This window comes from Camelus dromedarius, chromosome 10 (genome assembly GCF_036321535.1).
Source record: "Camelus dromedarius isolate mCamDro1 chromosome 10, mCamDro1.pat, whole genome shotgun sequence".
NCBI classification, from domain to species: domain Eukaryota; kingdom Metazoa; phylum Chordata; class Mammalia; order Artiodactyla; family Camelidae; genus Camelus; species Camelus dromedarius.
Window position 1 is genome coordinate 17220037 of NC_087445.1, and position 14037 is coordinate 17234073.

At 37.9% G+C, this 14037-nt stretch overlaps 1 protein-coding gene and 1 long non-coding RNA gene across 20 annotated transcripts in view; both read left to right on the forward strand.

Annotated features, from left to right (window-relative positions):
* The window catches only part of ELAVL2 (ELAV like RNA binding protein 2), a 151339-nt gene extending 145734 nt beyond the window's left edge, over window positions 1-5605 (forward strand). For 11 of the 15 annotated variants that reach the window (XM_031449610.2, XM_064490155.1, XM_031449606.2 and 8 more), the window contains 2 exons: window positions 2173-2211; window positions 2824-5605. In XM_031449610.2, the coding sequence (XP_031305470.1) occupies window positions 2173-2211; window positions 2824-3154 (370 nt within the window). In that variant the 3' untranslated portion in view covers window positions 3155-5605. The remainder of the gene's footprint in view (window positions 1-2172; window positions 2212-2823) is intronic. The other 4 variants (XM_031449607.2, XM_031449604.2, XM_031449608.2 and 1 more) reach the window with 3 other exon arrangements.
* A 2160-nt stretch (window positions 5606-7765) lies between these two features.
* Window positions 7766-14037, forward strand: part of LOC135322255 (uncharacterized) — a 53344-nt gene continuing 47072 nt past the window's right edge. For 3 of the 5 annotated variants that reach the window (XR_010382623.1, XR_010382626.1, XR_010382627.1), the window contains exons 1-2: window positions 7766-9340; window positions 11040-11339. This is a non-coding gene — a long non-coding RNA (uncharacterized LOC135322255). The remainder of the gene's footprint in view (window positions 9341-11039; window positions 11340-14037) is intronic. The other 2 variants (XR_010382625.1, XR_010382624.1) reach the window with 2 other exon arrangements.

Below are 14037 nucleotides of genomic sequence, written 5' to 3' on the forward strand. Positions count from 1 at the left end.
AACATGAGGCCCATTGAGAGGGTCTTCAGAGATCCTAGTATAAAAGTCCTAGGCCTCCTTCCTGAAGCATCCTGGGATGGGGAGTGACAAATGAGATGTATTTTCCTTCACACATGTAATTCCCACTTCTGGGGCAGTTTGTTTCCACCCTGCCTTGAAAAAGCTGAAAACGTGCTTAGGAGATTGTATCTCTGGACTTCAGGTTGGTATCCTAAGCTGGTAGTGACAGAGTACGTCTAGTTAATGGGCAGAGATGTTGCAGCTGTATTTTAAGTGAATGTATATGGTGTCTCTGCATCTGGGCCTTTCAGTATTTTGGAAGGAGACCTCAGTATGCTCTTCTGTTCTATGGGTGTCATACTCCAAATGCATTCTGTATTGACCATTCCAGCAATTTCATCTGTATCAGATTACTTTGTGGTTGGTGATACCCACTTGTTTGCATCCTTACTTCTGTTATCTGGGGCCTTTATTTTGGAGTATAAAGGCATGGCATCTTTGACCATACTCATCACTTCTGCACAAAACAAAACCCTCCCACCCATGTGCTTTTCCCACACATGTGCCCTCACTTCTGTGTGCAAACAGGCTCCCCAACCAGCCCGCCTGATAGTTCTTACTCTCGATTAACTAGTTATGGATAATGCTAGTAACCTCATTGCTTTTATTCAGTCAGCAGATAGTTACTGTAAACCTTCAGTGATCCAGGCCGTGCTCCATGCTTAAGTGTTTCAATGAGTAATGAACTTGTCCCTGCTTCCCAGAGGCTAGAGGGACATGACGGACAGATGCAGATGAAGATCCTTTGTCATTGTGATTCGTTCTTTTCTTTATTTTTTTGAATACTTAGTATTACATCAGCTCAGTTCTCTTCTTCCATTTTTACTAAACACACAAAATACCCAGAGGTGATTGGGAATTGGAATGTGTGAAGATTCTTTTTCCATTTCTGAAAGACCAGAAGCAGATTATTTTTTCTTTTTTCTTTTTCTTTTTTTAAATAAAACTAAAAGGAGTTGCTTTCTCGTGTTGTGCTCTGGCCTCACTTGAGGCCACAGGTTAGAAAATAAAGTTGAAACATTCTTCAAACTTAACCTTTCTTAGGTGTTGAAAGAAAGAAAAAATGGTTCCTCCCTGACCCAGGATCCTGGGTGGAGACTGTTGAACATTGTTGCAGTTGAGGTTATAGGGCAATGAACTAAGTTGTGCCTACCTCCTCTGTACACATGTAGTAAATTGGTACGCATCGCGGAAATTTGGAACATCAGAATGGTCTCTGAAATTGATAAAATGAAAAGAATCAAGCACTATAGAATTAGTTTAACTTTTGAAATAGGGAAGGGGTAGAGTTTTAAAGACTGCTCACCCACCCCCATCTACTTTCTTTTAAGAATTTTAAGAGAAGCTCAGGTTGTTTGCTTTGTTTCTATCTAGCTGGCTTCTTACACCTCGAGGAAGGCGACATCTCTTGTAGCACAGGCACAGTAGGCATCAGGCTCTGGGTCAGAACTCCTGGCTTTGTCGCTCGGCGAGTCTGCCGTCTTAACTTTCTACGGACCTTCGCTGAGTACATTAAGAAATGGGAGGTTCAGCTGTGAAGTTCAGTTTAACTGTAATAACACCACTTTGATTCTAAGAAATGAAAGTCCTTCATATTTGGGAGGTTGAAGGGAAATTTACGGAATTCTTTGTAAGAGTTTGAATATTGGTGCCATCATTTAATAACCTCTTGGTTTTGAACAAGTCCCTTAATCTGTGTGCCTTCGTATACCCAGGAACCATTAGTTACAGAAATTAAAAGCAGTGTAAAGAACATGTAGGTGTATGTGGAGTGCTTAGAACTTAACTTGTTGGCAAAAGGTGAGAACCCAAATGTCAAGCTATTCCAGAGCCTCCGCATTGCCTCTCTGAGTGGTTTCCTCAGATGACCACCAGCATTTTCCCTGCACGCACTGACCCCTGTAGTGATAAACTGTATCCATTGGAAGAGCTAGTGTCTTATGGAAGTGGGTGCTCATTCACTCAGGAATGTAAAAAGACTCTCTGTTTTGAGACTTCACATACAATTAATATCTAAAAATCCCCTTGGAAGATGGCAGTAATGAGCCCAGCTTTCTTGAACATCAAGGGGAAAAATTAAAAACTGAAGTTTGCTAAATGTGTGTTTTGCAGGTTGGACAATCTGCTCAATATGGCTTATGGAGTAAAGAGGTAATGATAGAGGTTCATGATACGCGTAATCCCTTCCCGTAATTAAGTTTCTTTGATTTGGGGAGTGACACCCTTCATAAGTTTGTGTTGGGTTTTCTTTTGCATGTACAACTGAATGAAAAGCTGCTTTTTGAAGCACGGTTGACTTCAAGGAACATTTTTATACCACTGGATGCCACCTGGTCTTTAGAAACCCCATTGTTTGTTTTATATTGCATTGCGACGTTACAGCATGTTTCCGTATGTGTTGGTCCCTCTTGCCCCTGATCCTGCTCAATTCATGAAGCCTGTTCTAAATATATTTCTTTGGTATTGTGGATGGTATTATTTCAGTACAGCATTTAATGGCCATTTCATAACGTGTTAATACCTTGATAATACAGCATGCCACTGCCAGCCACACAGACTTTGGTTGAAACCTCAAATAGTTGTACGTATCTGTTGTGGGGAAGGGATTTACTGAAACTCTGGGGATGGGAAAGGGGAAAAGAATAAATCCATTGCTGTAACCAACCTCTGTTTCTATTGTGTGGTGTGTGTGTGTGTGTGTGTGTGTGTGTGTGTGTGTGTGTGTGTATGTGTGTGTGTGTGTGTGTTTCCTATTTTGTTTAGTAGGTTTTCTCCAATGACCATTGATGGAATGACCAGTTTGGCTGGAATTAATATCCCTGGGCACCCAGGAACAGGGTGGTGTATTTTTGTGTACAACCTGGCTCCTGACGCAGATGAGAGTATCCTGTGGCAAATGTTTGGGCCTTTTGGAGCTGTCACCAACGTGAAGGTCATCCGTGACTTTAACACCAATAAATGCAAAGGTTTTGGATTTGTGACTATGACAAACTATGATGAGGCCGCCATGGCGATAGCTAGCCTCAATGGATACCGTCTGGGGGACAGAGTACTGCAGGTCTCCTTTAAGACAAACAAAACGCACAAAGCCTAATGAGCTCTTGTCCTCAGTCCATTTATATATGAAAACTATACAACAAAGGCAAGTTAAGAGAAACTTTATACATTAGTAAATGTCTTTGTAAGTCAGTGTTGAGATGGGGATAAAACGACTACTTAGCATCCTAAGAAATATGTGAGATTTTTTATTGCTAGTATTTGAATTAAAACTTCTTAAATATCTTTTATGTTTGAATATGGACAAGAGGTACAGGGTTTTTACCTGTCACATTGCATTCTATTGCCTTCTTTGAAGAAGGTGGACCTTTTAAAGTGTTTCAGCTAAGGGAAGACATTTCTTTTCTTTTTACATAACTGCCTTGAAACCTGTGAGTAAATATTGAGGCTTTGTGTTGTATTTCTTCAGTTGGTTGTGTCTTTTTTTTTTCCCCCTTTTTTTCTTTTTCTGATTAGCTTTGTGTTTGGTTTACATTTAAAGCATTGCTGTTATGTCTAAGAAAAGTATTTTGAAGTTTACATTTTTATTTATGAAGTTAAAAACAGTATTTATTTTGTAATTATGATTTGGGTTGGGGAAGGGGGGGGCTACATTATAAACGCTTATTGTAAGAATACTGGAGAACTTTTCGTAAAGCAGTACCTTGCCAAAGAGATAAGAGCCTCTTTGATGTGGGTTTAAAAAAAGCATCTATTTTTATAAAAAAGAAAATTTGGAGAAACTTTTTACTGGTCCTGGAACAAATATTTTGACTTGAATACTTTGAGAAATCTCTTCATATGACACCTAGTGAGCTTTTAAAATTTACCAGGAAATTTGCAGCGGTTGGAAAATTTAGAAAGATTTATGATGTAGAAAATACTTTTGAGATCTTTGTATGAAAGGAGTAGAATCATTGGGGGAAACTGCTGGTTTCGTTTTTGTAATCACCAGTGGAGCGTCTGATCATCCTGGTTATTATGTGATAGGTGGCTCACATTGATTTGTGATTTTGAAACAAATAAAAAAAATTTACAAAAGAATATATAAGAGCAGGCAAGAAATTTAAATTACCAAGAGATGGGGGAAAAAAAAATCTGTTCTTCCTAAAGAAATCCCTTCAGATAGAGCTCATGGTGTTTAGTGATGTACTTGCAGTATTGTTTAAAGAATTGTTTTGTCTTAAGGAAAAAAGATGTTGCACATGATTTGTACTGCAGCAAATCAGCAAAAGTGATCTGAGTTGGATATATTTGAAGGTATTTTGAAAGTTATGTTCAAGGCTAACACCTGAGCTTTGTGTAATGTAAATAAGACCTTGTGTTTATGAACCTTTCAGCTAATTTGATTTTTTTTTTCCCTTACATGCCAAGTGATGTTCAGGTTTTGAATGTTTTTGTATCAGTTTTTTCCTTTGTAAATGGCATTAACATTGTTACTTGAGGTCTTGCTTAATCACTTTTGTTGTCCTGAGGACTTGAATTTACAGTGCATCAGATTTGTTGCTAATTTTGTCTGTAGATAGTCTAGCTTCAGCTGTTTATGGTGATGCTACATTTTCGTTTATAAATATGTTTGTGGTAAAAAAAAAAATGAGTATAACCATAGGTTTTGAACAAATTTCCTTACATTTTTCATACAAAAATCATAAATATCTGTATGCTATTGAAATTTAACTTTGTATGATGCTTAAACCACTATTTGGGGAAATAATAAAATAAGTCTTTACCATGTATGAAAGAAATTTTAAAAAATACAAAATATTTTCTGATTAGCATCTAGCTTATAATAAATTTTCAAAAAAGCTGAAGGCAAAAATGCCTTCATCAGGATGCACTGAGAACTATATAGTTACGTCCTGCTTTTTGTATAAACTGAGATGCTCACATGCTTCCCCTTAGAACAGGCAATGTGCTATGCATAACATAGTTGTACATTATCTTTGCGGTTGCGTTGAGTTTTATTTTTTATTATTTAAAATTGTAGTTATAAAATCTTTCAGTATAGTACAGTACATATACTGTGAGGCGCGTGCTAAAGTGAATAAGCGAGTTTTCATGCTGACCCACTCAATGCTATTCAGAAATCAATTGGCTTAGCACTTTCTCATATCCTTAGGTGCATTTAGATGGTCAGAGTTAACCTGCGTTAAAAAAAAAAAAAAACTAAAAAACTAAATACATGTATATACTTTAAAAAAAAAAATAAGATTTCCCTCACGGGAAAACAGCAGCTACATGCTTCTTTCCTATACTATTGTAGCAAACCAAGGCATTGATGAGAGGGCATGCAAATTGTGCTTCACTTTACAGTGTTTATCAGAGCACTTAATAAAATGTAAGGCTGGTATTTATTTGAAGTTGTACAGTATGACTTAATTCACATCTGTTGGAATAGAAAATATATTCTGTTGAGTATTTAAGAGGCTGTACATGTTTTCTTTTGTGTTTGGATTCTTTGTACTTTTTCATGTTCAGTACATCAATAAACAAAGTTGAAGGGAAAGAACAGTGTGGTGAGTAGGTCTTTATACACACCTTGGGGGGCTCCTGTGTTCAGACTCATAAACTTGCTCTCTCGAGTTGAAAGAGGTTCCCTCAGAGCTTTAGTTGAAAGCGGTGTTATCTAAATAAGATTTCCAAAAGGCATGTTAATTGAAGTAGAATGTGCCAAAAAAAATGTTTTTTGAGTGACACCTGATTAGTTAGCTTTCCAATATTACTTGATGAGTAATTTTTATAGGAATATGTGGTTTCCTCAGCTGGTTGTAAAGATGCTGACATCATTCTATATCTCTGATTTAATAACCATCAACTTTTTTTTTTTTTCTTTTTAACAAATGGAAACTGTCCTCACACATTCACTGAGGCTAAAGAAAAACCAAATGGAAGGAAGGTAACTTACTCTGCTGCCACTGGCAAGATTGAATTAACCTATGGGATTAACTGTTGTTGAATGAAATTTAACTTTTGTTGCCCAAATGCCAAATTGTCAAGAGACTCTTCTCTAAAATCCGAAACTCAGTTTCCATTAGGTTAGGGTTGATGTGTGTCATACACACGTACAAATCGTGAAGGCTGCCAACTCTGTGTTCCACATGGATGTTTAACACTTGTAACACATCCTTAACAAATCTGTGGAGGGAGAAAAATATTTCTTGATGATCTTTTATGCAAAGATTCTACTTCTATAGAACTTAAGAAAATTTGATAAGATAATGAAGTACTTTTTTTCTTTTCTTTTCCCAAAGTATACTAAATGACTTCTTTTAGTTTGATTGTATCTGTCAGCCTTTTTTTGGTGAAAAGCCATTCTAAAAGTAATTGTCCTGAATTCACAACTTAGTAGTCAAGAGCTTAGCTGAGTGACAAGACAATTCCTTTTCTTCCAACATGCAATTAATCTCAAATCTCCATGCTCCCTTTTTATTATATGAATTTAATACTCTAATTTTGTGATGTTGGAACAGCCTCCCCTCACCTCTCTCTTCTTGCATGCTTATCAGTATTTTGACTGGTTTGCATATAAGCAGTTCTTTTATATTTGAGCAGATAGTGAAAAATTTCTCAGTAAAGGTCTGTGAAACTACTGGTGTGCTTGAGGAAAAAAGTTTTCATTCTTAGAATCCCTTCTCACTTTATGCTTCCAAATCATCTCGGGTATCACAATTTATAGTGTTAGAGTAGCCAATATAAATTTTTAATCTAAACATCAGTTTATGTTATTTGAGGAGATGTGTTAGCAATTTAACTTTCCTGTTTTTTTGTTTTTGTTTTTAAATAAACAGATTGAAAGTTCTAGCGTTAACATTATAAAATGACTAGAAATGTAGTGGATATTTGTAACTTCCCACTCAAAGGGTTACCTGGAAATAAGAAGATGCATATACCTTAATAATAAGTATGTTGAAATTTTAATATGCTTTCAGAACAGTATGTGTATACCTTGTATTGGGTAGAAGAAACAAAAGAAGAGATAGTGGCTTTGATTATGCCTCTGTTACCGTATTGGAACCTGCAACACTGGAAGCAAGCAAAAAAACCTGGTAAAATCATAACAATTTATTAATGTTTGACGAGCACTGATAGCCTCAGTTATTGCAGCAAATGGTTCATTTTTATTTTCCTACTCTTGTTGGTACTCTTTCTCTGAAAAAATTTCAAAAGTGGGCTCAGTTCCCTTCACGTTGGAGGGAGTAAAACATCTACACCATTAGTACAGGCAGCCTGGGCAGCAAGTTCAGTACTGTGTTACTGAACCTTTCCAGAATTCTGGTTCATAGAAATAAACAGAAGTATTTTTTGGTTGTTCAGCACAGGTTTATTAGTTACCTGTGTAGTGTTCTGTGTATAAAAGTGTATAAAAGTAAGCGAGAGATGGCTTTTACCTTCTTTGAAACTACCACCTAGAAGGGAGAACAGACACGCCACTCTGCCGTGGCTGCAATGTCTTAAATGCCTTGAAAGCCCAGAAGCAGGCATCTGGCCAGCTTGCTGTAGTTGTTACAAACCTCGTTACAGCTCACAAAAGTGGACCTGCTCTGCCCTACTTATAGATTCTGCTTTTCCTTTCGTGACTATTCGCTCTTTTTTTTTTTTTTTTTTTTTGTAATTTTCGACCTGCCATCGGTATCATTTAGTGTTAGTGAATCATAAGATGCTCTCTTACTCATTAAGTTATCCATATCCTTTGTGAAGCAGAAGTCTTTATATGCAGTCAAGACACTGCCTATCTGAACAGTTGGGTTGATGGAGGAATTGACTGGGTGGTCTTGCTCTCTTCAAACACGTTAACATATGAAGTGACAATTCGCAAAGCACTCATATGGTAAAATACCCTGAATATTAAAAGTGCTGACTAGCTTTACTCTGCTTGGAATTGACGTGTCACAATTTTAGGATCTCAAACCCCTTATTAATACTACTTTTAGTTTAACCTAAAGATGTAGATGACGATATAGTAGTTGATACTAATCCCCAGAAATACTCATGGATGTTACATTTTCAGATACCTCCTAGCACTCAAGCATGAATTCCTGCTTGGGAGACGTGTGCCTCTCTGTCCTGACACAGCTTGGCTTGTTCTCCAGAAGCTTTGTCCACACCCACAAGTAACTGTACAGTACAAACAAAGTGAAGAGTGCTCTGCACACAGGACGAGAGTGGTGTGTGTGTGTGTTGGGGAGGGTAGTTCGTGGGGTGGGGATGGGCAGCCGCACAGAAGGGGCAGCAGTTGAGCTACATCATTAAGAGTAGATGGGATTTAAAAGAGATTGGGACAGGGAACTCAAGAGAGCACTGATCTAAGAGTGTAGTTAAGCTTCTGTCTACTTGAAAAATAGACAACTATTTTCTGGACAATTAAGTCTTATTCAGTACAGACCTATGAGCTCATTAAACATTTTTGTGTGCATGACTAGATAATCTCAGATTAGTCAGAAATTTTAGTCCATAATGAGATACAGAGTATCTAAACATCGAGAGTTTGTTCTTATTACCTTGCCTGTTTCTACTGTAACACTAAAAATATTTAGAATGCATGTGATTTTTTTTGGAGTTGAATAGAACTTGCTAGGTAGGCCATTGCCACCTTTTCAAAGACAGCATTTATATTTGTAGCATGTTGTTCAGTATATACAAAAAGACCGAATAAAACTCAAGTCTCCCCAGTAATAGACTATTGGACCAATCTATTTCTCACAGTGTATATCTTTCAGACTCAATGATTTAAGATGATAAAGTGATCGTTCCTTAGTATTTATACTATTTCTAGTTCATACGACTTGGTTCACTCTGAAACACTGGATTTGTGTGTCAGTTTTCTTACCCGCATCACTCAGGTATCACCTGCATAGAAGCTGAGGGGAAGGTGATAAAATCGCAGATATTTCCAAGATGAAGCTTTAGTTGGACAGCTTTTTACCTCTCCATTGTTGTTTTAGAAGCTTAGTTGATAGCAACACCTTGCATTTTAATGAAGAACCACCGGCAAGAAAGGCAATCCATTTAAATAGCCCTTCAGGGGGAAAGGTTTGTCAGTTTGTTCTGAAGGGCCTTTTGAGCTAGATTGTGTGTAGTCCCCATGCCATCTCTAACTCTGATTTTTATTGTGCACTCCTTCCGAGAATCTTCCCTGTCCAGTTTGAGAAGCAGCCAGCCCCACTGTGGAACTCTGAGCAGATGTGAAGAACTGGCCACCCCCTTCAGGGTGAGACACCCTGTGGAATGAAGCACAGCTGACAAGGTAGCTTTGTTCTCTGGATTGTGACAAAGGTGTGGCAGCTATGGTGAGGATGGGTAGGGGGAGGCTGTGGCCCTCAAATGCAGGTGGTCAGACACCCAGAAAACGCACAGCTTTTATTTCTCAGACCTGAAAGTACCATTAAGCACCATATGTCTACAGGCATGTTCTAGGTTTTTTCCTTTCGCAAAACATAGGTTTTGTGAAGTTGCAGGTAGTAACAATTACAAAAAATAATGCAAATTTTCACTCCCCAAAATCCTTGAGTTACTATCAAAAAAGGTAAGCAGCTATTGCTTTAAATGTCAAAGTAAAATCCCAGTTGTTACTGTATTACTTAAATATTCTTTAGCAGAATTTCGTCTCTTGAGGGTGGTTGCTGCTCTGTGTTCACCATATGTACCCAAGTGTATGTTGAAAGTATTCTGGTTTTCAGGAGTTATTCTTGGAGAAAGTACCTGTTTTACACCCGTCCGTTGTGTCAGGAAAGCCTCTTTACTTCTTCAAGTACATTGCTGCTCACATTCTTGCCTTAAGATTAAATAGCCTAAGTGCCAGGTTATCGATAAGGCAGACATTCTGGCTTTCCTAAAGGAAGGGTGATGAGAACTCCTTAAAAGTGTATCTGACACTTACCGTGTTAAAAGTGATTTGTTTTTCTGGTGCGATGGTAGTGTAAGTTGTGCTTCTCAAACTTTTTCACATCCTGGGCTGCAGTCCTGGGGAGATCACTATCTCTACACACCCATAACCCTCTTGTGATGTGGCATCACACCGTGCCGCACAGGTTGGGAAACTATTTTAAGTACATTACTTACTAAAAATTTCCCTTCTGCGTGCTTGCTCTGGCAGCACATATACTAAAAAATTCCTTTCTGGTAGTTCTTTCACCAAATGTGCATTGAGCACCGGCTCTATACCAGCTGCTGTGCTGAGATTTAATTTATGTCTGATGTTTACTCTGCTCATACTGGTTTTGAGCTGGAGGACACCTCAGGGGCCCTGATAAACACCTTATTTGCAGAGGTGAGTCAGGCCCAGAGAAGCTAAGGTTCTCCATTCTCGAAGTTTCTTTTGCTAACATGAGACTTGGCAGTTGAACCCATTTCTAATTGTTGGAACTCTGCCCTCTGCTATCGTTCAAGTCCTAAAACACACACTGAATTAACTTTTGTGAACTCTATCCTTTGGTGGGATCAGATTTCTTGATTCCTGCTGGATATGTCAGGTATCTAGAAGTTGGATGTAGGTAAGAGCATGTAGTATTTTATTAGGGTGCACTCAGTATAGTTTACATGTTGGTGGATAATTTTAATCAGTAAAACTATAGTCACTGTAGAAAATTTGTAAATTACAAGAAGTAACACGTCAAAATTTACTCAATCCTCTCCTGAAAAAGATGACCCTTTTCCCCCTGGTCCTTTTTTGTTTGAAGTTATGATTATATATGTCATCTTCTTCATAAAGATTTTCAACATTCAAATTTTTTTCCTCAATAAAGATGTTTTCCCTCTTTTTGATTTTGTTCATGAATGTATAGAAAAAATTTTAAGAGCTATAATGCATTTTTTAATTTTGGTTTAAGATATGGTACATGAAAGCTGTTTTCTGGTTTTGATTGTATTGATTGCTGCTGGCATGTCAGGGAGGCATAAAACTCGGGAATTCAACATGGTTTCCCATTACAACTCCATTCCTCTAGACTTTTGTAAAGACTGAAGACAAATTAAAGTCCAGAAACTGGGCCGATATCGCCAAGTCTCAGTTTGGAGAGATGCCTAAGTGCCTCATTGCCACTGTCTAAGGTGGGTAGTTAGGTTGCAGGCTTCAACTAAGCATCAGGGGCCCGAATAGGGAGGGAGAAGGGTGAAGCTGGTTTTTCTCCTTCTGGGCAGCATACTGGTAAGTGAATGGCTTCTATCCTTTCTTTCTTTAGAAAAAGGAAATGCTCCCTTCCTGAATAGAGACTAGGAGGAAAGGAGGACGACGGACCCAATTGCGGGTGAGTAATTTTTCCTTCTCCTTCCATGGGTCTCTGATTGCAGTGATGCTCTGTCGCGCTAGGGTCTGGGTAAATACTGACTCCTTACTGCATGTGCTTAGAGAAATAGCTGATGGTAGAAGAGCACTTTCAAAAGGATTGAGGAGGCTGAAAGACGCTCGTTAGAGTGCACCTGGATACTGCCGTGACATCACAGGCGGACCATAAATGGCTCTCCAGAAAGTACGACAGCCTTTTTTCACCCCTTCCTTAACAATGAGACGTAGATTGGGCTTGTTCTCTATTCAAGCATCCTTATGAGTAAATGTCTATTTTTATGGTAGAGCTGCACTTTAAAAATAGCTCCAATCAGTGCGACTCTTTTCCCCCATATGTTAAAAAGCTATACATGAGTTAAAATATCTCAGATTGCTTAAATTCTTCCAGACACACGGCACTTTCCTTTTTTCTTTTCTTTCTTTCTTTCTTTTTTTTTTTTTTCTTGTGGGGGAGGAGAGGAACAGGGAAGGATTAAATAGAAAATAAGGACTTTGATTCTGGGCCTCCTCAGCCCTATGTTTGTTCTTTGAAACTTTTTAAACCAGTAGCAAGGCCTTTAAACCAAGATTTGAGATTTCTGACTGTTAAAAAATTCATTAATATTTGGCCGGTACAGTCTTCTTCCTGGAGCGATTGTTTATTTTTGTTGCTGAGAGCAATTAGCTAGAACAGTCACAGTTGCAGCTGTTAGATACTCTGAGCTCCAGCGGAGATCACAAAAGGCTTTATGCACATTTAGAGTCTGTATTTGGATTGTTTCTAATGGGTGATCCTTCTGGAGTCTACTGTGTTAGCAAATTCGATTGGGTGATCCCGAGCCAAGTCAGATGTAACGATGGGATCACGAGCCTGCTTGTTGATCTGAGTCACCTAAACACCTTCCTTTGTAGAGGCCTGGGCTGCTGTGGCTGCTGTGTGCAGGAGGAGCCTGGGCCGTTCCTTTCTCTCTGCATCCTTCCCGTGCAAACCTGAGTCTGGCACATCCCCAAACCCTGTGTTTTCATAGGAGTTTGTCCTTTTGTAGTTACTCCTTGTTTGTTGCTTTTTACTTGTTGGGGCTTTTGTGGGATAATCTGCATGTACACACAAATGTGTTAGAAGGAGATTCACAGATACAATCTGGTGCCCATTGACTTATCTCTTTAGGAAAGACTGGCTTCTTAGAATATCTTGGCTCCAGCTGAATGCCTGACACTTCAGAAACAGCAACTCAGATGAAGGGATTGTTTCACTATTTTTATAGTGTCTGTACTTTCGCCTTTGAATATAGTTTTGCTAGAGAAGTATTTAATAATCATACTGCTTCAGGGTTCACAATATGCTTTTTTTTAATTGAAGTCTAGTTGATTTACACTGTTGTGTTAGTTTCTGGTGTACAGCAGAGTGATTCAGTTATATATGTGTGTATATATATATTCCTTTTCATATTCTTTTTCATTATAGGCTATTACAAGATATAGTTCCCTGTGCTATACAGTAGCACCTTGTTGTTTATCTATTTTATATATAGTAGTTAGTATCTGCAAATCCCAAACTCCCAATTTGCCTCTGCATCCCCCCCTTCCCCCTCGAAAACTGTGAGTTTGTTTTCTATGTCTGTGAGTCTGTCTCTGTTTTGTGTGTAAGTTCATTTGTGTCATTTTTTTAAAGATTTCACATATAAGTGATACAGTATTTTTCTCTCTTTCTGGCTTAACTCCATTTAGTATGGAGATCTTAAGGTCTCTCCGTGTTGCTGCGAATGGCATTATTTTTTCAATAGCTGAGTAGTAGTCCATTGTATATGTATACCACAACTTCAGAATACTTTTAAATACATGTTCTCAAGTGAATATCACTGTAACCTGTGAGGCAGGGAATTCTGCGTTGTCCCTATTTTACAGAAGACTAGATAGTTTCAGAATTGGTAGGTAGCCAGCCACCTGCTTGCTTTTCTGCACTGTGGCCATTTACTATGTATACATTTTAAAAATATATATCTTGTGTGTTTTATTGCTGGTGTACTGAGCTGAGGCAGGTTTGATGGATTCAGCATTATTTTAAAGGCTGCTGGAGATTGCTCTCATGCCCAAAGCTAGTTAGACTGGCTGCCCAGTATAGTGATGTAGAATCAGGATATGTTACTTCGTCTTTATTTGGGGGAATTTGGGAATATTGGAAGTTTTTGGTAGTCATATTACAAGTAGGAATCTAAAATGTACAGTGCAAGTTTGTTTCCTGCTAGCTAGCATAAATTAAATTAGAAGTCATTACATTTTGATGAGATTTAGATACTTATATGAAGATATTTTTAGAACATCCTTCCAAATGGCAGTTGATTGACCAGATGGCAATTTGTTTGATCAGCCAGCTTGTATCTATTACTAAGTCAGGTGGAGTAGTTCTTCTTTATTCAACCCCCCCATAAAATTTTTCATATAATTAGAGAGGTATGAACACTGGTGAATTCAAAATTAATCTAGTAATTAAAAATTTTTTTTGAATAAAAATTTTATGTGAATATTTTATATCTCCTTGGATTAATCTAGTAATTTTAATGAAATTTTCATACATATTTCATCTCCTTCATATTTTAAATGACACTGAAGTGCCATGATTTGAACACACAAAAACTACAAGCAAAACATGAGACTTCTTTCCCTCTTCCCTTCTGAAGATT